The 25286-nt window shown below is 44.6% G+C and overlaps 2 protein-coding genes across 2 annotated transcripts; one reads left to right on the top strand and one right to left on the bottom strand.

Annotated features, from left to right (window-relative positions):
- Positions 1-17394: 17394 nt before the first annotated feature.
- On the top strand, positions 17395-18216 carry THRSP (thyroid hormone responsive). Its single transcript, XM_075592623.1, has one exon. The coding sequence runs from the start codon at positions 17498-17500 to the stop codon at positions 17879-17881; it is 384 nt and encodes a 127-aa protein (XP_075448738.1). The 5' UTR covers positions 17395-17497; the 3' UTR covers positions 17882-18216.
- Positions 18217-22558: 4342 nt separating this feature from the next.
- Positions 22559-25026, bottom strand: NDUFC2 (NADH:ubiquinone oxidoreductase subunit C2). The gene is made up of 3 exons (XM_075592622.1): positions 24788-25026; positions 23152-23295; positions 22559-22755 (listed from the first exon to the last, which is right to left on the bottom strand). The coding sequence occupies exons 1-3, from the start codon at positions 24924-24926 to the stop codon at positions 22706-22708; spliced, it is 333 nt and encodes a 110-aa protein (XP_075448737.1). The 5' UTR covers positions 24927-25026; the 3' UTR covers positions 22559-22705.
- Positions 25027-25286: the final 260 nt, after the last annotated feature.

The following is a 25286-nucleotide window of genomic DNA, read 5'->3' as shown; positions in this document are numbered from 1 at the left end:
ACCAACAGGTCAGGTTTTAAGGAGGTCCCTGCTTCAGCACAGGTGGCTCAATCAATGGCTCAGTCCGCTGAAGCAGGGATATCCCCAATACCTGGCCTCTTGGTGGTCCTTGAGGACTGGAGTTGGCCACCCCTGATGTAACGATTACCAGTAACGATGTTCCCAGATGGATTAGGAATCGTTCTTCTGGTCTGTTCCAGTGGTTCAGGTGTAACTGGTTCATAGTATCACAAACCTTTGTCTTTGATCGAGATAAAGGGCCATATTAACTAAGCAGTGATTACCCTGCAAGCCATCTTCCAGCATGACATGGCAAATACGACTCTGTATGGTCCGTTCACTTAAATGGGGCTGTCACGATAAAGCCGTGTAAGGGTTAAAGTTTGTGTAGCATGGCAGCCAAGAGGTTAACTTTCTTCATAAAAGAACTTTTTACTCTGTTTCCCTGTGACAGCGACGGCCGGTGGAACGCGCGCGGTTCCACGTTTCACTAGTGCTCAGAGACGGCAGGAAACGGGTTTTCCTTTCTCGGAAAGTAACTTGCTGTCGTTGTTTATATCACAATGATACCGGTGGCAGAGTGAGGTATAGCAGTGATACTTAGGCAGCGATTATAGTAGTATTAGATATTTACTGCATTTTTATTTTTCGTTATTCAACTCAATGCCATTTTTCCTGTTTGTGATCATTTGTTGCCAATGTTCCCAGCAGTTTGAGCTGAAAACTGCAACAATAATAATGTTACCTCAGTTATATAAGGATACATTGTAGCTGCTGAGTTACACTGACTGAAGGATTAATTGAAATTGAAAGGTGACCCTTTAGTGAACCCCGGGAAGCAGGACCTCTGCTGATCGATCACGGGAGAACCGAATCGATCGGCTGCTTAGGTAATAAGTTTTCAACAAAGGTAATCAAAGGCGGCATATATAAAAACAAAAAAGTGCTGCTTGGATTGCCTCTTTAAGACGCCCTAGCACTCTGATTTACTGAACCCCTGATAAAGGATTGAGGTCGGCATCTAATACGTTATCGGACTGCAGCGATGGAGGAAGAGTTTCTGCCATTCCCATTGTGAGAGACGGGACAGAAGTGCACGGGGACAGCTGATTCTAACGGATAGTGCTCACTCCTTGCCAGGCTGCTATTTAGGTCGGGTGGCTAAATCCAGTCCTCAGGGGCCACCAACAGGTCAGGTTTTCAGTCGTTGGCTGAGCCGCCTGTGTTGAAGCAGTGATATCCAGAAAACCTGACCTGTTGGTGGCTCTTGGGGACTGGAGTTGCATCTTACCAGGACACTTACACTCCACCGTGGCATGTGTCTATACAGGTAGTCCTCGCTATCCAACGTTTCACTTTACAATAAATGGCATATCCAACGCTTTACAATGCAACCCTAAGGGACGTTTTTCGACACCGGAATGCGTTATCCGACGCTCACCGCCACTGATTAACATGGGACTCACTTTACAACGGTTTCACCATCCAACGCTACTTCCAGAACGCATTCCCTTGGATAACTGAGGACTGTCTGCATTTGGTGATTTTAAAGCAGCCATGCCCCTCACAAGCATATACCATATAATGATAGGATCTTGCCTGTCCTTTGTTAAAGAAACATGAATTTCTAAATCTCTAGTTTCGTGAGATTTCCATTGTAACTTTTTGACTAAATGGGGTCTGGGGAGAGCTTCATTTTAACCTCTCTGAACACTTAATACATTATTTCAAACACTTTTATCTCCCGAACAAAGCATCAGATTTATAAAAACACGAAACAAAAAAAAAAACATCTTTGGAAAGAGCAAGAGGAGATCTCTTAAAGTCAATAAAGAAATAAAATGCAAAAAAAAAAAAATGATCAGCGCAGACTGCGTCTTTTAATTAATTGTAAGATTTTTCTATGAAATAAAAATGTCTCTTACTAATTTAAGCTCCATTGTCCTGTGTGATAGGCCAGCAGGATGCCCAGGTTCCCTGATTCACCAAGCAGTAGTGGCTAACTGCAGTCTTTAAAGCTGCAGTTCAGTCTTTTTTTTTTAAATTTTTTTTTTTTTTTACTTCAATAGTTTCATGTGGGCAATCTCTAATTACCTAAAGAACTGTATAGCTGCCGGTCAATTCGTTCTCCATGTATTGATAGCCGAAATTTGGTGACATAATTAGAGCTGGCATCTGTTTATATCCTGCTTCTGTCTCTCAGTGGAAGCTCATGAATATTCATGAGCACTCCTGCACTGACATGTGCTAGAGGGAGGGCAGGGCTGACAAAGGGGTGTGCCAGAGCTTGTGACAGGACATGAAGGGGCAGTGCCTTAGCAAATGGCTGTTAAAATAGAATACAAGAAAATTGGTCTTTCAAAGTTGTTTTTTTAAAAACAGAAAATGCTAAAAGTATTTTTTCTTACTACAGAACTGATTTATTAAAAAAAACACACATGCAGGATATTGACTGAACTGCAGCGTTGGGCCACTAAGGCCTCGGTCCCGCTGCGCTCGTTGGCGCGGGCGGCGGGTCGCGAGTTCCCCACCAGCAGGGGAATCCTCGCGAGCTGGTCCCGGTCCCCACTGGCGGCACAGAGCACTACACGCTGTAGCGCGTCAGCCGCTGGAGACACCAGAGAATGGTGTTTTCTAGCTTTGACGCGTGACGTGTGTGGCTGTGAGCCAATGGGGAGGGGAGGCTGCGGGAGGAGGAGAGGCTTCGGGGAGCGGGGAGGAGTGTGGAGGGACAGCAGGTGAGTGCCTTTCTCTGTGTGTGTGTCTGAGTGCCTGTGTGTGTGTGTATGTGTCTGAGTGCGTGAGTGCCTGTCTGTGTGTGTGTGTGCCCGAGTGCCTGCCTCTGTCTGTGTGTGTGTGTGTGTATGAGTGCGTGAGTGCCTGCCTGTGTGTGTGTGCGCGTGTGCGCGTGTGTGTGTGTGTGTGTGTGTGTATGAATGAGTGCCTGCGTGTGTGTGTTTAAACTTACCTTCCAGCTCCAGCCCGAGTCCGTGGAGGGAGGGGGGGGGGGAGAGTAGCGGGTCCCTCCGCTCAAGCCACGCCCCCCTCCCTGTCAAACCGCCCACCTCCCGCCCACCTCCCGATCAAACCTCCCACCTCCCGCCCACCTCCAGCTCCGGCTCCCGCTCCCTACAGACCGCAGATCGCGGTCTGTGTATCTCAGCGCACCGCCTGTCAGCAGCGCAGGTGCGCTGACTCTGGGAGCGGGGCCTTAGCCTTACAGGGATATCCCTGCTTCAGCACAGGTGGCTCAGTCAACGACTGGTTGTCAACTGTGCTGAAGTAGGGATATCCTGAAAACCTGACCTGTTGCTGGTCCTTAAGGACTGGAGTTGGCCGCCCCTGCTCTAATGCAAAAATCTTTACAATGCATAAAAATGTTTGCTTTAAAATCCTCTGGAGTTTTACACCTCAATTTATCAATAGATTTAATGATCAAGGTTTAATAACCTGGGTCACTATGGGCTAGCAATCTTCCTGAGTGAGTGGGGACAAAGGGAAATCATTCAACAGCATTGTTAGTGGCACAATATCTGCAACAAAATCCAGGACACACAATTATGTAAATAATACAACACTTAACAAATATAACATGAGGGGACCTAAGTAAAACGTGTCCCTGTAACAAGATAGGTCATTCAAGGTCAAGATTCTTCCAGTTCTGCACTATACTGTTACTAAATAGAGCAAAGGGTCTTGACAAGGCTGGTGCCAAGACTGCTGCTGGTCTCTTTCCCCCCCCCTGACATCCAAAGGGATACCCACCTGCCCGCCAACATCAGACACCGGCATCACACACCCGCCCACATGAGACACCCGCATCACACAGCCACCCAAGCATCAGACGTCCACCCGCATCACATACCCGCCCACATCAGATACCCGCATCACACACTCACCCACATCAGACACCCGCATCACACAGTCACCCAAGCATCAGACGTCCACCCGCATCACACACCCGCCCACATCAGATACCCGCTTCACACACTCACCCACATTAGACACCCGCATCACACAGCCACCCAAGCATCAGACGTCCACCCGCATCACACACCCGCCCACATCAGATACCCGCTTCACACACTCACCCACATTAGACACCCGCATCACACAGCCACCCAAGCATCAGACGTCCACCCGCATCACACACCCGCCCACATCAGATACCCGCATCACACACTCACCCACATTAGACACCCGCATCACACAGCCACCCAAGCATCAGACGTCCACCCGCATCACACACCCGCCCACATCAGATACCCGCATCACACACTCACCCACATCAGACACCCGCATCACACACCCGCCCACATCAGATACCCGCTTCACACACTCACCCACATTAGACACCCGCATCACACAGCCACCCAAGCATCAGACGTCCACCCGCATCACACACCCGCCCACATCAGATACCCGCTTCACACACTCACCCACATTAGACACCCGCATCACACAGCCACCCAAGCATCAGACGTCCACCCGCATCACACACCCGCCCACATCAGATACCCGCTTCACACACTCACCCACATTAGACACCCGCATCACACAGCCACCCAAGCATCAGACGTCCACCCGCATCACACACCCGCCCACATCAGATACCCGCATCACACACTCACCCACATCAGACACCCGCATCACACAGCCACCCACATCAGATACCCGCATCACACACTCACCCACATCAGACACCTGCATCACACACTCACCCACATCAGATACCCGCATCACACACTCACCCACATCAGACACCTGCATCACACACTCACCCACATCAGATACCCGCATCACACAGTCACCCAAGCATCAGACGTCCACCCGCATCACACACCCGCACACATCAGATACCCGCATCACACACTCACCCACATCAGACACCCGCATCACACAGCCACCCACATCAGATACCCGCATCACACACTCACCCACATCAGACACCTGCATCACACACTCACCCACATCAGATACCCGCATCACACAGTCACCCAAGCATCAGACGTCCACCCGCATCACACACCCGCACACATCAGACACCCGCATCCCACACCCGCATCCCACACCCATCCACAACAGACACCCGCATCACACAGCCACCCAAGCATCTGACGTCTACCCGCATCACACACCCGCCCACATCAGACACCCGCATCACACAGCCACCCAAGCATCAGACGTCCACCCGCATCACACACTCACCCACATTAGATACCCGCATCACACAGTCACCCAAGCATCAGACGTCCACCCGCATCCACACTCGCCCACATCAGACAACCGCATCACACACCCACCCACATCAGACACCCGCATCACACAGCCACCCAAGCATCTGACGTCCACCCGCATCACACACCCGCCCACATCAGACACCCGCATCACACACCCGTCCACATCAGACACCCGCATCACACAGCCACCCAAGCATCAGACGTCCACCCGCATCACACACCCGCCCACATCAGACAGCCATTCAAGCATCAGTTGCCCACCTGCCTGTATCACCCGCCTGCGTCAGACGCCCGCCCTGATTGGACACCCCACTTACCCACCCGAAACAGATCTCCTTTTTGCCACCCCCAGAAACTGCAGCCCTGTGCAAATTCACACGGTGCACCCCCCCGGTCGCCACGACCCTGGGTCCCGATAAACAAGACAGCCACATTTTTGTTTTTCATTTGTGAACAGGATATTTAGAAGCATTGGGCCTGGGACACGAATTGGGAGATCTTGAGGCAAACTATCAATATTTGCACGATATGACACTGAGACTAAGCAACGATGCGGCCTCTCTGTGTCTCAGCTGAGCCAGTTGGAGAGGGTTCCACCCAGTTTTTTGAAAGCCTCCGTCGAATAGGCCTGCAAGAGGAGTAGCTTGTGATCCACACATTTGGGCCTTCCCAAGCGTGCCATGGAATGAGACCTTAGCGAAAAAAATTCAGCTTCTCGTCTGAGTTATATTTTGACTTGACCTCAATTTTCTTTAACCAGATTTGTACGCTTTCTCCGCGGGATTATAACCATCACCCTAGTTTCCAAGTAAAGTGGCCTTGTTCATTTGTATGCCGCAGGGCAGATCCAAGGTGGCTGAGGGGTCAAGAATCTCAGAGACTGGAAGGGCATTTCCACACAGAACCATTTCTAACTTGGCGTTCCCGCAGTGTAACCAGAGCGCCTCTGGGTGTCTTCCTTTAAGTTACAAAATGTGGATTGGGTTGTCATTTTCTGTGTGTTGATTTGCTCACTTTGGCATTGATGGTTGGGGTCCTTCAAGTTGCCTCATAGGTTATGGCGAAAAGGTACATTTGTCAAAGCAAATTGAGTGATATGGGTCAAGATTTTCTCCAATGTCTTTATGACGAGTATTATGGACTAACGTTTTTTCAACTGGAGGATATCCAAGAAGTGAGACACCAGACTGTCTCTCTCTGTCTTGCACTTACAATTCTTAGGCACATGTTTGAAGTAATAAAGAAGGGCGTTCACATGGGGCGTATTTAAATTAGGGCTTTAGTGGGCAACGCCCGCTGTTAATACAAAATGCCTGACCTAAAAATCTGGTAACAATGTTCCCTCCTTCCCTGTTTAGGAGTAACAATGTTCCCTCCTTTGTATACGAACAGACAAAGTCCAGTTATCGCTGCAACAGGCACAGTATACAGGTAGAGAATGTCAATCAAATATCTTCTTAAAATCTTTTAGTGGGAGCACTGTTTAGGGGTAACAATGTTCACTCCTTCCCTGTTTAGGGGTAACAATGTTCCCTCCTTCCCTGTTTAGGGGTAACAATGTTCCCTCCTTCCCTGTTTAGGGGTAACAATGTTCCCTCCTTCCCTGTTTAGGGGTAACAATGTTCCCTCCTTCCCTGTCTAGGGGTAACAATGTCCCCTCCTTCCCTGTTTAGGGGTAACAATTTTCCCTCCTTCCCTGTTTAGGGGTAACAATGTTCCCTCCTTCCCTGTTTAGGGGTAACAATGTTCCCTCCTTCCCTGTCTCCCAGTAACAGTCACACAGTGTGGCGCTGATCTTTCAATCACCGCCGTGGTTTGCAATTTCAGCCGCAAAATGCGTTGGGAGGGAGGAGCAGAGGCCATTTCTGCTGCACACGGCTTCTCTCTCTGTCTGCACGCGGCGCTAGCACAGAGCGGGGAAACGGGGCCAGGGTCCATGTCTGCTGTCTGCACACGGCGTCTCTCTGCTGCACATCTCACACGCGAGTCACGTGTACAATCATTCACTTGCTAATGTCACAGTGGGTTACTTTTAGATTATTTGGGAATATGTTCTGTTGTCCAACAGATAAACTGAGCAAATGAATACCCAGGTTCTTCATAAGGTAGTTCAGCTTTATTAATGTTTTAGTGTTCGCATGAAAACTTCCTTTACTTCTGTCCCAGAGACCATACAGGATGTGTCCTAACATCTCTGACAGCTTTAAATATGCAACTATAGACAAAGAAGCTTTGCTAAGACTGTGCATGTAGCTTTAAATATGTAACGGGTAATGTAAAAAAAAGTGCAGTGAATTTGTAACGTAATATAGCAAATAAAAATACCCCTTGTGAGCACACTCACGTCTCAGGCAGGTCTGCAACGCCGTCTTTCCCCATTATCTCTTAGCATACAGTGCTTCCGCTGCAGCTAGGTATTCTGGGTAATGACATGCAAATGAGCACACAGTGTCACCTTTTGCTTCATTTCATCTCATCTAAGATAGTAAGTATTTGTGTATCCTGTTATCATATATCCTCCTCTGTCTCTTCACACGGGCGGGAGGTGCTGACAGTCGTACAGTGACAGACAGAGAAATATCCGGTGTGACCGGCTGCAAATTAATGACCTTCAACAAACACCAAACTGTACTCTGAAGGAAGGTTAATCCACCGCCAGGGGAAAACTGCAACAGGGGATATGGATCTCAGAGAAGAGCCCTTAGTTTGGCTTGCAATCCACTGTAATTAAATGCAGCAATTTAGGTTGTTAGAGAAAGAATGAAGAACGGCCAGGCAGAGAGTATCGGTGTGAAGCGGCCATCTTTAAGGCAATCCTCCCCATAAATCATGTAACTTTAGAAGTGGATTTAGAATTGTATTATTCAGGCACAGTACTACTACTGTATTAATTTAACTTAAAGCAGCAATACTACACCCTCCCCCCCTTCTTTTCTTATTTTTATATGTAAAGCATGTGACAATGTATAATTCTACATTCTTACGTAAGCTGCTAATCATTTTGTGCTCCTACTATAAATCTGTCAAAATCCCGATTGTGTGCCTAACATAATGGCAGTGTAACTCAGCAGCTACAATGTATCCTGATATTACTATGGTAACATTATCTATTGTTACAGTTTGCAGCTCAAACTGCTGGGAATATTGGCAACAAATTGTCCCACACACACATTCCCAGTTAGCTCAAACTCCTACACCCACCACATCATGAATATATATTTATGCCAAACAAACAAATTGTCCCAAACATGAAATTATTAGGTGTTATCTTGCACTGCTGGGGGGGTGGGCTCAAATCTGCTATAGAAATGCTTTAAAAACGCGCAAACAAAATGGCATTAAGAGTTGAATAATAATAATAAAAATAAAAGTCACTATTATCTAATACTACAGAACTGATTTATTTAAACAAAAAAACATAATATTTCTCGTTTTGCTGCTTTAAACCACTATATAACTTGGTCAGTTGAATGTATCCTTTCTCCCAATGTAACAAAATGACACCTTTTTGTTTCGTGTTACACATAAGGGTGCACAATTTTAGTACATTGTTGATAAGATATGTTGTGTTACGTTAGTAAGGCTGAGTCCATAGAGACTTCAGCCGTGCGGAGGCGCGCGGAGGCTGAGGGAAAGCGGGTGCTTTCCCTGGCCTTAGTCCGCGCGCTGTCCGGGGGCGGGCCAGTGACATCACGGAGCTGGTTCGCCCTCATTGGGCGAACCGCTCACGTGACCGGCCCTGCGCTCCCGTGAGCGCTTAAACTAAAATAAAATTGTCGTGTGCGAGCCCCTGCTAAAGCCGCTCTCATTGTGGCTGCAGGGGCTCACTGACACGCGTGAGCGCGGGTCAGCGTCTAAGCGCTGACCATGCCCGCAGCCTAAAGTAGAACATTTTAGGTACAAACACCATCATTCTGGTAAAACTAGTTTTACATGTAACATTTATCAGCATTTAATTATTTTAGTTTTTAACCAGTCTTATAGGAACTTTAATGGAAGGGCCATCGCGCCCAGGCCTAACGTTAACTAATAGTAATAACGGTAAATATTAGTGGATCTAGTTCATTTTCTATTTAAAACCAAGCAGAGAGCAAACAGATAAACTATAAGGGCTGGAGCACACACCGCGCTACACGCCGTGCGCGCGCGCTTTCGTCACCGACCCCTGTGTTCACTATTGAAACTACCATTGGCTGCCAAGCACGGCGTCGCCGCTGCTGCAGTCGCGGGAGTCTTTCCAAACTGTGATCTCCGGCTGCAGCAGCGAGAGGCAGTTTCAGCAGCCAATCAATGTCCAGACATTTCATTGAGTGGCTGCTGAAATTGCTGGGGGCCGGGGGGCCGGGGGGCCGGGGGGCCGGGGGGATGGGGGGGGACGGGATTTATTATTTTATTTATTATTTATTCTCACATATTTATTATTATCTTATTACATTATTTATTCATCCGCCGCCCGCCCGCCCGCTTGCTCCCCCCGCCCGCTCGCGGATCATTCCGTCTGCTGGGGATGTTCGCTCATCGCCCGGCAGACGGAGGCGCGGGCGCGCGCATGCAGCCACGCAGCGTCGCGAAGCCCCCTGTGAGCTCGGGCCCTAAGTATGCGTGAGAACCAAATGATTTGTACACTGGATAATCACTGAAAGTGACAAGAAGAAAATAAAATGCGCGTGTTTTTCCCGGGAAATAAGTAAATAAAAGGTTCACTCGGAGGGTGATTACACTTTTCTAAGGGAGCTGATTTATATTGCTGTATAAATATTTGTTGTCTGCTATGTGGGTCTCTCCCCTTTACTTGATGGTGTTTTGCCCCCTCTCCCTTTTTGTAAAGGAAGCAGGGAGTCCCCGGAGCCGGTTCCAGACATACTTACCGGAGAAGGTGTGGCCAGTACTGGGCCCTCCAGGGGAAACAAAATGGAGGTTTGAATGTCCCACGACGCGGGCCAATAGAAAGCCGCAATGTCGCCCGTTGAACGCCGTCTGTCACTAAGTGGATCTGTAGGGGAGGACTCCATTCTGTCATCGGTGACAGAGCAATCACGTGAACGCGAGTGCCGGGTGGGGTCATCTCACTCTAGTGGTGCAGCTCCTCCAGCATTCAAAGGGTTAATTAACTTTAGGACAATATAATGTGACCTGTTTATTTTGTATTTTTTTCTCCCCGCTTATTCTCTCTCTCTCTCCCTCTCCCTCTCCCTCCCCCTCTCCCTTTCCCTATCCCTCTCTCTCCTTCCCCTCGTCTCTTCCTCCCATCACTTTTTCCTTTAATACCTTATGATGTCCCCAATTCTTTCCGCCTCTCTCCTTCTCCAGCATTCATGCTTTCTCCTCATGTGCCAACTGACTTTCTTCTGTTTCATTCTGTGTCTTCTTTCTTTGTAAGCTTTATAGAGAATTCGTGGATGGCGGTGCATCAGCCTGGAAAAAATTGCGTGGGACCAAACTTGCATGAACTGTGTACAAAAAGAAATTTATTGGCACATAAAAAAGACAGCAACAGCAACTGTAACGTGTTTCAGCCGCACCGGGCCTTTGTACCCATTTCCTGCAAGTTTGGTCCCACGCTATTTTTTCCAGGCAGATGCACCGCCATCCACGAATTCTTTACATTGCATACCACTTCGGTAGGAGCACGCCCCACAGCACCTGGATCTTCAGTGATTTGTGAGTTATTCTTGCTTTATTCACCAGTGTACCTCAGCCAGTGACACCCATACAAAATCTACCTCTTACAAAGGTTAGTGGAAGTCCACACAGAGTGGCTTGAAATGGGTAACAAGTGACATGGTTATGGATTATAACCAGTGGTTGACAAATCACCAAAAAATCTACTCGCCACACAAAAAAATCTACTCGCCACCTAGTACCAAACGTGTGCTGCTTGGGCCAATATTTACTCGCCCGGGGGTTAAATCCACTCGCCCGGGGCGAGCAAATGTATAGGTTTGTCGAACACTGATTATAACGCTGTGTGTATTTGGAAAGACATTTGATTATATACTATTGATGCATGGACATTCCTTGAGAGCATTGCATAGGAATTTGTACTCCTATTCTTTCACTTTGTAAGCTTTATAGCTATCTGACTCTCCTTATCTGCCACCAGGCTGTGTGCAGTATCATGTCATGTGCCAGGTACTTGGCCTACCAGGTACCTCACCCGGTGGTTGACTTGCTTGAGAAATTGTAATAACTCTTGGTATTAAAAATAAAATGTATCCAACCATAGACAAAAAAAACTGCTCCTTCATCTCAATAACGATCATGCAAAATTTGATTACGATATCTTAAAAGGTGTCTAATTGCTTAGCGAAGAGACAAACAGCTTTCCAAAATATATAGTTGTGTGTGTGTGTGTGTTGTTCTGTCTGGTATGTGTGTCTGTGTGAGCAAATGTCTAAATAAATGTGTGCATATTATGTCTGTGTGCCAGTATTGTATGTGAATGTGTACATGGCTGTGTCTCTATGCTTGTATGTGTGGGGCTGTGTGTGTGTTTTGGACAAATGTGTTACAAACACACAGAAAAAATAAAATAATATATACAGTATATATATATATATATATATATATATATATATATATATATATATATATATATATATATATATAAAAACAAACACACAAAAAGAATGTTGCTCACACTACATATATATGTGGAAAAAACAGACCCAATAAGTAATAATGACTATCTTGGAATAAAAAATAAACCAAGTAAGACTAGAGTAAATGGGAAACTGTAGGTGCTAGGGGATAACAATAATATTGAACACACAAAGACTAAGACAATCCCCGAAAGCAGCACTCTAAATATACCACAAAATAACTGATAACATAATGCCAAAAGACCAGGAAACTAAAGTCAGAATAGAAAATGAATAGATTTTAATGGCGAGCAAAAAGAACACTAACATTTAAAAACATATACACATTAAGGGCAGCAAAAAATACAAAAAGTCTGTGACTGACTGAAATTTACAAAAATCAATAATGCTGAAAAATAAATCAAAAGCAAAAAATGTGTCTGCACAATGAGCCTGATAACTATATAAAGCGACACAAAGAAAGCTGAATATTTCAAAATACCCCTGGTAAAGACCTAAGCTAAAAAGGTAGATAACTAAGCTAAGGGCATAAAGAAAGGTATGGCATAAATAAACCTATATACAAAAATGATGTACATAAGAAAAATAATAACTTAAACCAAGGGGGAGGCACAGGGGAGACAAAATGAAACAAAGACTCAAACCCTGAACAGCAATACAAAATATCAAAATCAAAAAAAGATGCATACAATGCCTATGGTGGCTGCACAAAAGCAAGTAAGACACATTGCTGTAGAATCACAAAAAGCCAGTGCTGTTTGCACAAATGAAACAACCTAGAGTAAGGGTTCCATAGGAGATAATGACTCCAGATAGCAGAGAAAATGATACTCAGCTGCCATATAGTGATGATGGAGTCAGTCCCACGGAGTTAAACTCCAGGATGTGTGGAAATAAGTCATACAGTCCACAGGATAAGCACCAAGAGTCACGCCAACAAAATAATGAATAGCTGCCTAGAATGCACACTCAATGCGTTTCAGCCAAGGGGGCCTTCTTCCCGGAGTGGTAAAAGAATAGTGGAGGCTTGCTGAGCTATATACTGTGTTCAGTATATAGCTCAGCAAGCCTCCACTACTCTTTTACCACTCCGGGAAGAAGGCCCCCTTGGCTGAAACGCGTTTAGTATGACTTATTTCCACACATCCTGCAGTTTTACTCCGTGGGACTGACTCCATCATCACTTATTGGCAGCTGAGTATCATTTTCTTTGCTATCTGGAGTCATTATCTCCTATGGAACCCTTACTCTAGGTTGTTTCATTTGTGCAAACAGCACTGGCTTTTTGTGATTCTACAGCCATGTGTCTTACTTGCTTTTGTGCAGCCACCACAGGCATTGTATGCATCTTTTTTTGATTTTGATATTTTGTATTGCTGTTCAGGGTTTGAGTCTTTGTTTCATTTTGTCTCCCCTGTGCCTCCCCCTTGGTTTAAGTTATTATTTTTCTTATGTACATCATTTTTGTATATAGGTTTATTTATGCCATAGCTTTCTTTATGCCCTTAGCTTAGTTATCTACCTTTTTAGCTTAGGTCTTTACCAGGGGTATTTTGAAATATTCAGCTTTCTTTGTGTCGCTTTATATAGTTATCGGGCGCATTGTGCAGACACATTTTTTGCTTTTGATTTATTTTTCAGCATTATTGATGTTTGTAAATTTCAGTCAGTCACAGTCTTTTTGTATTTTTTGCTGCCCTTAATGTGTATATGTTTTTAAATGTTAGTGTTCTTTTTGCTCGCCATTAAAATCTATTCATTTTCTATTCTGACTTTAGTTTCCTGGTCTTTTGGCATTATGTTATCAGTTATTTTGTGGTATATTTAGAGTGCTGCTTTTGGGGATTGTCTTAGTCTTTTGTGTGTTCAATATATATATAAAAATAAATAAATAAATAAATAATATATATATATATATAAATAAATAAATAATCTTGAATTGTGTAACTTTGTGTGTCTGTCTTTTATAAGAAATAATTTACCATTTCTTTTACCATCTTGTTTCGCTCAATCTAATTATCCCGGTTATAAAAAGGTGATGTAGAACCTGGTCTCCCTTGGCAGGCTTCTAAAACGGGTTTATATACAGTATACAGTATATTTGAAGCAATTCCAAGATACACAGAAAATTGGAATATACGTAGCTGAGCAAGAGGATTCGCAAATGTATAACAGAAGCTGTAAGAAAATGTAACTGAGATATGTGAGGAAGACTATTGAAAATAACAAAAGCTTAATCTCTGTCTCATTAAGCCCACGCTAATGAGATCACTAACGACCATTGTTTTTGCATACAATTAGTTTTAGATTGTCATCAATCTCAGGGAACGTAGCGCCTGTTACTGATGTGTATTACAGTGTGTTCTCAGCCCTGCGCTGATGCGGCTTTGTGGATCCAGGCCTCAATTGTACATACTCAATGAGGATTGTCACCGGTGGGCTCCGGTTCATTGGCGTGTGGATTAAGGCGCGCTAAAGATCTGCACTCATTAGTGCCGGGGCGGCCAACTCCAGTCCTCAAGGGCCACCAACAGGTCAGGTTTTCAGGATATCCCTGCTTCAGCACAGGCGGCTCAATCAGTGGCTAAGTCATTGAGAATGGGAGTTGGCCACCCCTGCACTAGTGAATATGGGACAGAGGGAGTTATTTACTAAACACACGGCAGAAAAACTGGGACATAACCAGTGCTAATAACCTGCATCTTATATATCATAGAAAAGGAATCTCATTGGGAGGAACTACAGGTTTTAAACAAAATAAATCTGTTTTTTTTTTGCGCTGAGACTTTAGTGAATAACCCCCAAAGTCTCCATTAAGTTAAGATTAAAAAAAACTGATGTGACTCCTTATAATAATAATAAATAATAATGTTCTGATTCTTACTTTCCTTGTAAGTTATTTCATCTTCACTGACTTTTATACAATGTGTATATACAATATACACTCATTTATTTTATATATATATATATATATATATATATATATATATAATAAAAAAGGTATCACCTAATACTGAAGAACTGACTTATTCTGCACTATATATATATATATATATAGTGCAGAATAAGTCAGTTCTTCAGTATTAGGTGATACCTTTTTTATTGGACTAACAATTTATGTCATAGGACAAGCTTTCGAGAGTTCTCCTCTCTTCTTCATGTCAAGCAATACTGATATACAAAGGATTCAATGGCTAAAACAGTGTAGTAGATGTCGCTGATTATTCGCAACCGGACTAACACGGCTATTTTCTGCTTTAATATATATATATATATATATATATGTATATATGTATATATATCTTAATTTCTAGAGTTTAAATATTGTGATGTTTGATATGGAAATAAATCAGATCCGTTTTATGAAGAGGCGGTCCATTACTTTTAATTTTACAGACAAAATGTACTTTTAGCAGGAAAAAAAAAAAATATATATATATATATATATATATATATATATATTTTAAAATGAGACAGAGCTGGTAAATGTGGACTAAAGTTTAGAATAGAAACAGGAAAGTTACCCAAGGAAATCCAGACAGGTCAGGAAGGTTTATTGGCAGAGACTGTGTAGACTTTGCAATCTCCGGGGTGGCGAGTCTGGAGCAGGGATAGGTCACTGAACTACTGTATACCCTGAAACATGCGGGAGTCATCCATTCAGTATATGTGTACTAAACTGGATATAAGACCTAGTCTATGTAACATTAAACCGAGTGTTCGCTCTGCAGGCCTGATATAAGCCTAATATACAGTAAGTCTTTTGAGAGATGCAGAGAGACCTATTTTTGTAAAGTACCAAGTGACTTTTATACCCCAAAACAAGCACTTCTTTATACAACACATGGAGACATACCAGTGAATAAAACTGAAACCCCCCCAGATACCTGGAAAATAATTGTAGCCATTTAAATATTCATTTAAATATCCCAAATGGACATATTTCTCAGGTGTGTCCACTCTGTTCACAGGTCCACGTATTGTATACAGGAGTGTTTGCAGAGGTATAAAAGGGACTTGGTACTTTATAAAAATAAGACACACACACACACACACACACACCCACAACCCCCCCCCCCCCCCATCCTTCGGGGTGGAAGTAAGCATCATTAAACAACATTGAAATGCATGCAAATCTTTAAGTATTTTAAAATCATTTTAAAAGTGAAGGTTCTGCTTCTTTGTAGACAAAAGAAGTGCCAGGTATTTGCTTCTAGCTATTAATATGTTAGATATATGTCTCCCTCTGCTGGGTTTTTACCATATTTACACCTTGTGTTTTATTGCCCCACATACTCTTATGAAAACTCATTTTCTATACTGTCTACTCTAAAGCAATAGTCTTCAAGAACCCACAACATGTCAGGTGTTAATGCTATCCCTGCTACAGCACATGGGGTTCACTGATTGAACCGCCTGAGCTGAAGCAGGGATATTCCTAATACCTGACCTGTTGGGGGTTCTTGAGGACAGCAGTTCAGAACCACTGGTCTAAAGGACCCAAAAGGAAAGATCGGAGATGCAGTAGATTGGGGCTCATCAACCAGTTTTCCGAAGGGGCCAGATCCGAAAATATTTAGCAGTAGGGCCACAAGCTTATTGCAATGTCATTTTAGATACATTTAAAGACTTGAAAAATTGTATATTTCAAAATTTTGAAAGCAGTTATCTGCACCATATATAATGGCATTACTGTAACTTACAGATGAGTTTTTGTGCAGAAATGTGCACTTAGCTGCCTAAGCTACTATTATGAAATTAGCAGCAGAGTCCAGGGGGCGCATTTGTCCTGTGGGCCACCAGTTAAAGAGCCCAAGAGTGCTGCTCAACTTCAGTCCTCAAGCCCCCCAACAGGTCAGATTTTCAGGACATCCCAGCTTCCACACAGGTGGCTAAGCCTCTGATTGAGCCACATGTGCTGAAGCGGGGATATCTTGAGAACCTGACCTGTTGGGGCTTGAGAACTGGGAGCTGAGCACTCCTCCAGTAGGGTATCAAAGATGGTAACAGGTATGGAATATGTTCCCTGTGAGAGAGGCTGGAAACATTGGGGCTTTTTATACTTGGAGAGAAGCCAACTGAAAAAAATGTGTGATCAAGATGTATCAAATCGTAATTAGTGTAGAGAACTGCTTATTTATTCATATATTACAGAACTAGTTGGGCGCACAATTAAATTATCAGGTAGTTCACATAACACAAGTAACAGGAATGAATGTTGTAACTGGAAATAGTATGAACCTCTAAGTAGTTAAATGGCTTTATTTGCAAATCTCTGTGTTGACAATTCATACTGTAAAGGCAAATTAATCTGATGAAACTGGGTGTTGTGTTTGCCTATAGCCAGATAACCCTGGTCCACTGTGACCCATGCTTGCAATTTTAACATTGAGTTGGGAAACGTCCAGTCTGAGTTTAAAAGTGATGAAACCTGCCAAATGCTTAGCCAAGTACTGAAGGTTTTGTAGGGCTCTGATAGGCTGGTATTTATGGTGTGGTGGCACCCACCCGGGACCCTTCAGCATCCAAACGATTGAGCTGCCTGTTGGATTTCACCCGTGGCTACTTTGGAAGTATATATATAAATCCAGAGATGATGCACAGATCACTCTAAGCCAGCACCTTCCAACTCCTACTCGGCTGAAGGGAGCAGTCATGCAAGTGTCACAGATCAGCTGCCTGGCCACTGCCATGACCAGATACTGCACTGCTGCCCGAAACATGGAACACATGGTCATGTTCCCCAGTCTTCTCCGAGAGATCCCAATGGAGCAACAGGAAGACTCTGCCAACTTTGATTCCAGAGACCTGTATGACAATTACATCAAGCTGAAGACTATCCGAGTCAGCCTGGAAAATGGAGTGGTGCCACTGGATGACTGGAAAATGGACGGAGAAGCAGAGGCGGGAGGCACTGGGGACAACGAAGCCCTATGTTATTATCATTTCACCAGCCTATTCCGCATCCTCAGCACGCTGACCAAAGAAACCAACGCAGTGACCGGCAGGTACAAGGAACTTATTGGGATGGTCATCTAATGCAAAAGACATGGAGGAGGGGGGTCAGTCTGCAAAATCTTCTGGACCCTACGTTTTCAAGTTCAAGTGCTGGACACAGAAGAGCACAAGATGACATTGACATGACCTTCTTAATCAAAGACTGAGCTACTGAGCATACCATGAACATCCTGAAAGATCCAGAGCAACAAAAAGAAACAGTACATTTCCAGATAATAAACAGACATTGTCCATCCACAACTGTGAAAGTAACAAGATTGGAGAACGTTTGGAGCAGTTTGTTGAACGGTTGCTACAGGGACTGTGTTGTTCTGCTTTAATGCTGTACAATTATTAAACAGAAATGGTGCTGGCAATTGATTACGTTGAATGTTTACCCGAAAACCCCACGGGACCACGGTAATTATGTTCATGACTTTAAGAGCAGTGGTAGGTAGGCAAGGCACAGGCAGACTGGGTGTTGCAGAAGTGGGTAAGAGCTTCTCCCCAGTTCGGCCACCTGCATGAGGCCAGCGCTCTATTGAATACTGTCCTGCTCTTCTTCTTACACAGGGAACTAGTGATTAGCACAGGGGAGGTACAGGGCAGTACAGGGGCTATCAGCGCGCTGTCATCAAGCAGATAAGGAAGCCGGGACAAGCTATGATCCAGGCCAGCAACATCTCTTTCTGCATGGGGGGAAAGCGGGGTGCTGGGGTGCCCAGTGGTTGGGGGTCCGTGGTTGAAGCCCTTGACATATCTGTTGCCCACCAATGACAAAAGCAACACTAAGTTAATGAGAAGTTATATAACACAGCTTGTTTTTTTGTTTTCACGCAAGTAATTAACAGTTACATTTTTTCCTGCAGAATTTGTCATTCTTGTAGAAAGTTCACAATGAAGTTTCAGCGATTACAAAAAAAGGCAAAATGTCATTAAAGCCGCAGCCCCCATTTGATCTTTTATTTTTTAAATATTGTACTGGAGGTTAATTCTGGGCTGATCTGTGTTTCCACGATCTGGAGACCCCACGCTCCCAAGACATGTCAGTTGTTTGTCTCAGTGTGACACACAAAAATTAAAAAGTCGTGTGTGCTGAGCCCGGACATTGTAAATGAAACTTCTTTGTCTTTGGTCACTGTTTTGTCACAGATATTGTATTTGTGACGGTGGGAAAACGCAAAGAAGTTTGACTTGGAACGCGCAAACGTGCTCAGCACACACCTCTGTTCTAGCTATTTGCACTTATATAGTTATACTAACTGTGTGTGTGTGTGTGTGTGCATGTCTGTCTCTGTGTGTGTATCTGCCTCTGTGTGTCTTTGTGTGCCTGCCTCTATGTGTGCGTGTGTGTCTGTGCCTGTCTCTCTCTGTGTGTGTGTGTCTGCCTCTGTGTGTGCATGTTTCTGTGCCTGTGTGTGGGTGCCTGCCTGTGTGTGTGCCTTTCTGTGTCTGTGTGCATGTGTGTGTCTGCCTCTGTGCATGTGTGTCTGCCTCTCTGTGTGCATGTGTGTCTGCCTCTCTGTGTGCATGTTTGCCTGCCTCTCTGTGTGCATGTTTGCCTGCCTCTCTGTGTGCGTGTTGTATGTGTCTGCCTCTCTGTGTGCATGTTTCTGTGCCTGTGTGTGGGTGCTTGCCTGTGTCTGTGTGCATGTGTGTGTCTGCCTCTCTGCATGTGTGTCTGCGTGCCTGCCTCTCTGTGTGCGTGTTGTGTGTGTCTGCCTCTCTGTGTGCGTGTCTGCGTGCCTGCCTCTCTGTGTGCATGTTTCTGTGCCTGTGTATGGGTGCCTCTGTGTCTGTGTGCATGTGTGTCTGCGTGCCTGCCTCTCTGTGTGTGTGTTGTGTGTGTCTGCCTCTCTGTGAGCGTGTGCGCCTCTAGCTCCCAAGCGCCGTGTCCGGCTGCCACTGCTCATGTGCGGCATACTCCGGCCGCCACTGCGCATGTGCGGCGAGACCGGCAGTGTTTTTAACGTGCGGCATACTCCGGCCGCCACTGCGCATGTGCGGCGAGACCGGCAGTGTTTTTAACGTGCGGCATACTCCGGCCGCCACTGCGCATGTGCGGCGAGACCGGCAGTGTTTTTAACGTGCGGCATACTCCGGCCGCCACTGCGCATGTGCGGCGAGGCCGGCAGTGTTTTTAATGTGCGGCCTAACGTCACCTGCGGTAAGGATTTTTTCCCATGAAAACCCTGTTGGCGCCAGCAAAGAAGTTTCACTTCAAAACCCCTATAAATATGACACGGGGGTCCCCAATAGACAGTTGCATGTGTCATCTGACAAAGTTGCAGCTTTCTATTGGTTGCTGGAGCAAGCCTGACTGCAACCAGTGTCTCAACTGGGCAAGTACTCTTGTTATATCAATGTAACCGGAGGGTCCTTTGAGGTCTGGGGACTGCAGATAAGCAGGTAGTATAAAGCAAAATACTATGTCCTCTGAAACCCCCCCCCCCACACCCCCAAAAAAAGAGCCACACAGACAACTGCTTTAAATCTATGATATGCATTAATATATAACAATCCCTAAACAGCTGCACTGCACAACATTAACCCCTCCAGCGCCTGTGTGCAGGTGCAGCACGAAGGCAACAGTCCCTTGCTACCAGATTAAGAACTTCAAGATGAAAATGTGGCATCCTGCGCTGGAATTCATAATAATGTAGGGTCGCGGGAAACAAAAGGCAAGTGTGAGCATGGAAAGTAAGCGTGCTAAAGATGGACAATGTCATGATAGAGAGGATTTGGCCTGGGATTGAGGGGGTTACACCCCATTTGGCCACCCTCTACTCTCATCAGGGAAGCAAGGGGTTAACTGGACTGAGGTCCAGCAATGTGTTTTGCTTTGCTTCAATATCCAAATGTTTATTCCCGTGTAAATGTATTGTGTTATCCTGGTGTTTGCACTCACACATACACTAGGGTTGATGCGGGAGGGAAGGGGTTAATGTCAAAATAGTGATTCTAGCCCTTTGTTTAAGTTACCCTCAAAGATGCCTGCCTACTAAGGAATGCGACCAAATGTTTAGGAAGCTGGAGTGGTTTGTGAGTGTTAAAACTCACACTTACAAACCATAGTTTCCTGTCAGACACTCCATTTGGTAGACTGGCCAAACGCCCCTGATGGAGTGGGGCTACAGAATGAGTGACCTTATTAAATATAAGAATATTATGAGATGTCCTCGGCTGAACGTGCTAAAAGCTACATATGTGTATTCGTGGGACTGATTCGCACATAAGGAATACAAACACCTGATGTTTAGCCGGTACTAAGAGACAGATATTAATATCTCTCTTAATTTTAATATTACACGGTAATATTTAGTCTTATTGGGAGCGTCATGCGTGCCGGAATGTATTAATATGTCTCGCGTGCCAGTAAGTACTACTGTACTGAAGTTATGAAGTTATTTAGATATGAAAAGCAGTTTTTAAACGTCCTTAGGTGGGAGTTTTACTCTGAGGAAAACTGTCAACCTCACCACTGATTTATGAGAGGGGCTGGGTTTAGGTTGTGTTCAATGGGAAATAATGGTATAAGAACCAGGCTCAGCCTATGGCTATTGTCTTCATGTCCCTCATGTTCTTCATGCATGATCTTCATGTATTGCTGTGATGACTACATCTGAACCTGAATTATGGAAGAAATGGCCCATCCTGTATCCCGATGGCTTTTCTTGTCCTAACCTTTAAGTAAGTGTCCATATTTTGTCTGTTATTTGTATATCTCGTGTGTTCACCTTTTTCAAGGAATAAATTATATTTTATCATATCTAAGCCTCCAGTTCAACCCAGTTTTATATTTGGTGTGTATTATTATAGCCTGTCACAAAGCTACCGTCACAGACAACAAGCACTCTTACACAAACACACTGTTTATTGGGGAATGCTGGTGGTTATTTATTTTTCTTTGGTGGTGGGCGGAGGGCTCCTAGCACCGGAGAAACCGGCAGGTCCCTGTACTTGAAAGCAGTGCAGCTCAGGCCCTTCTGGTTGCGGTTTTAAACCCTTCAGCACCATACGTGCCAGCAATGCACTGGGTCATACTAGCGTAACCCTCGCAGTGCCAGAGGAACTAGCAGCACATTGCTCTGCAATGCATTGTTGGTTTCTGGATATAACAGCAAAGGAGTTTAAAAGCAAATCTGAGCAGGGACTGCTCGACCTACTGTGTTACTTCCTAAGGGAGCCAAGTATGTGTGTGTTTTCTACATTTACTTTGCCTGCTATGTGGAACTGCACCTTTTACAGAGCAGCTTAACTGGGGGATATTAGAAATGTACAGTGTACAAGCAGCATTCCTAAATGTTGCACTTCTTTGCCAATACAATACTTTTCTGGCATATAAACTGCTGCTTCCAGTTACATAAATTAAAAAGGCAGAGAACACACAAAATTAACTTGCCTATTGACATTAATCTATAATAAACATGGTGATCCAATCATGCACAAAGACAGGCCTCATGGTCGCAGGGTGAGATCTCTCAGGGAGACCAAGCATGTCCATTCATTATTTATTTGTGTATGTTCTGCCTTTTCATGGCCTTTTGTTGACTGGGTACCCGTGTATAGAAGCAGACTGCACACCTCACTTTCATTTTCTTTAGTTGAGAAGAAATTAAAATCACCATTTTGCCCCATTACGAAAGCATCAATTTACATAAATATTTATATAAACAAAAATTAGATTATGTAAAATACAAAAATAAGGAGGCAAATAAGTAACCATTTTTAGAATTAGAATTTTAATAATTATATGCGTTTTTGTTTTTACAACAGCGCTGAAAATGTATTAGGAATCCAGTTCAGTTGATCATTGTCTTGATAATCCTCCGTTAACTGAAGAGGTGGAACGATCTGCCGACATGTCTAACGGATAGGGTAGAATTCCTCCAACACTTCAGCAAAAGTTTTCTTTTCTAAATGAATGGAAATGAAATGGAAGATTAAAAGCACATTCAATGCAAAATCAGAAGGTACAAGGAGATATGGATAGGCGCTGTTTATAACTGGGTCATCAAATGCAACGTAAAGACAGATACGAATATGTCAACTGCCAATACTGGAAAGCAAATCGAAAATTAAGTTCTCTGACATATAATGAACCTATTAACTTCGCTCTAATTAGAAAAACTTGTCTAGATATGCATTGCCCTGAAAACTTGACCTGTTGGGTCACTTGATGACTAAACGTGCACCACCCTGTCCTAAACAGCTGTTTTGACATATCAAATGAGTAAGCTTTATCAAGGCATCCAGAGCAGTGTGTCTGAGGTCTACACGATGTGAATGGATCACGCTGCTGGTCTTGTTACCTGATTTCTTGAAGTCATCTGGATTCCGTCTTATGTATTCAAAAAGTTCCCGGTCCAACTTTGCATTCTTGTAGTTCTCATATTTGGTTATATGGTAACCAATAAAAACGCCAAGAGTGGTCATCAGCAACTGACGGTGCACACCTGGGGGAGAGGCATCATTTGTAGTTAGTGGCATTTGTTGTTTATCAGAACACATGACCACTCGGAGCTTCAAATACATCTAAATTAAAGGCGACAGTGACGAGGAAATGGCATGGGACATCAAAATCCATCCACAACAAATGCATTTAACTTCAAAATATTCTATTTACAGCGGTTTATATGTGAGATGATAGACTTGTCCCTGTTGTAGAAGCTAAAGTCAAGTGTTTAACCAAGGTTGAAATAGGCCTTTGTTTTGGGCCCCTAAAGCACACGTGCGAAGATCCACTCTGTCATCAACAGTATAATCTTATTATTTTCAACACTGTGCCCCAATTTCTCTGCCTAAAACAGACTAGTATATACATGAATATGTAAACACATGTAAAATACCATTGTGTGTGTGTGTGTGTGTGTGTGTGTGTGTGTGTGTGTGTGTGTTAAAACGACCATTATTTTTCCATTTAATCTCAGTCAATCATTTATTATCATCTATTTATAGACTGCCAATTTATTCCACAGCGGGATTCAAGGGGGGAACAGAATGATAAACATTACTTAACCAGAATGACATACTAAATAAAGACAAACCAATATAAAAAGGTAATGAGGGCCCTTGCTCATGAGCAATTACCATCAAGAGACTGGCCTTTGTTTTAGGTCAAACCCTCCAGCAGTTTTCTAAGGATTGCTTTATAATTCTTGATCACAATTTGTAATTGTTATGTATCATTTTCTGCTCAATTAAACACAAGTCTCTAACAGGTCCCTATCTTTACAAAAGTTGAAGTGCTACCCAAGCCCTTCTCTAAGGCTGTGACAACCCTAAAACTAGATCTTTACAATGTGTAGAGGAGAGATATACAACGCAGTGGATGTGAAAGTGAGGGACATAACACCTGCTTTATGTACCATTTCTAACACCTGTTAAAAGAATAAAATATATTATGTTTCTAGATTATTGTGTTTATTCCTGAAAAACGAATGCAAGAGCAAACATTGCTAATACACACAGCTCCAGTTAGGTGCTATTGAACCCTTCCACTGTCAGATGCGTGAAAAGGATCATATCAAAGGGTGGTAAGTGATTGCAAACCAATTGAGTATATATAAATACTGTACATACACACACCTCCAGTTTCTCTCACCCTCACATCCCCCTACTTATTTATCTCTTTCACTCCCCACTCCCCCGTGTCTCACTCCCCCTTTCCCCCCACTCCCCGGACCCCCTTGTCTCACTCTCCCGAGGACCCCTTGTCCCCCGTGTCCTCCACTCCCCCTTTCCCCCCACTCCCCCGAGGACCCCTTGTCCCCCACTCCCCGGACGCCTTGTCCCCCACTCCCCGGACGCCTTGTCTCACTCCCCCGAGGACCCCTTGTCCCCCGTGTCCCCCACTCCCCGGACGCCTTGTCCCCCACTCCCCGGACCCCTTGTCTCACTCCCCCGAGGACCCCTTGTCCCCCACACCCCCGTGTCTCTCTCCCGCACCTGTCCGCAGAACCGGCCGGTGTGAGATGGCGTTGTGTGTCAGTCCGGTCAGGTATCCGATCAGCCCGAACCCCAGCGAGTTCCTGTTTATCAGACCGGGGGGCTGCAGCACCCGAGCCTCGTCCGGCAGCCAACTCATGACGCCTGAAGGGCAGCGGGGGTGAGGGGGACACTCAGCGACAACGGACAAATCAACACACTCAATCCCTCCCCCCCGGAAACCAGGCCGTGCAACCAAGGTTCCGGCCAGCAGAAACAGCTCCACCTAGCGGCTGCTGTGCGCAATACAGCCCATACCAGCATAGCCCCGTGCATATCACGTGACACACTTCACCCCATGTCAATGAGAGCCTGCACCCCACAGAGCACTTTATTAACTCCATCACAGACACAAAAATATTTAAAAAAAATAGGAGACGTTTTGACCCACAAATGTCCTTTGTGAAGCTCCTATAACAGCCTGCACCTTGACTGCTTAAAGCAGCAATCCTGCATGCCT

The sequence above is a fragment of the Ascaphus truei genome, chromosome 3 (assembly GCF_040206685.1).
Source record: "Ascaphus truei isolate aAscTru1 chromosome 3, aAscTru1.hap1, whole genome shotgun sequence".
NCBI classification, from domain to species: Eukaryota; Metazoa; Chordata; class Amphibia; order Anura; family Ascaphidae; genus Ascaphus; species Ascaphus truei.
This window is presented reverse-complemented; position numbering and strand designations above follow the sequence as displayed.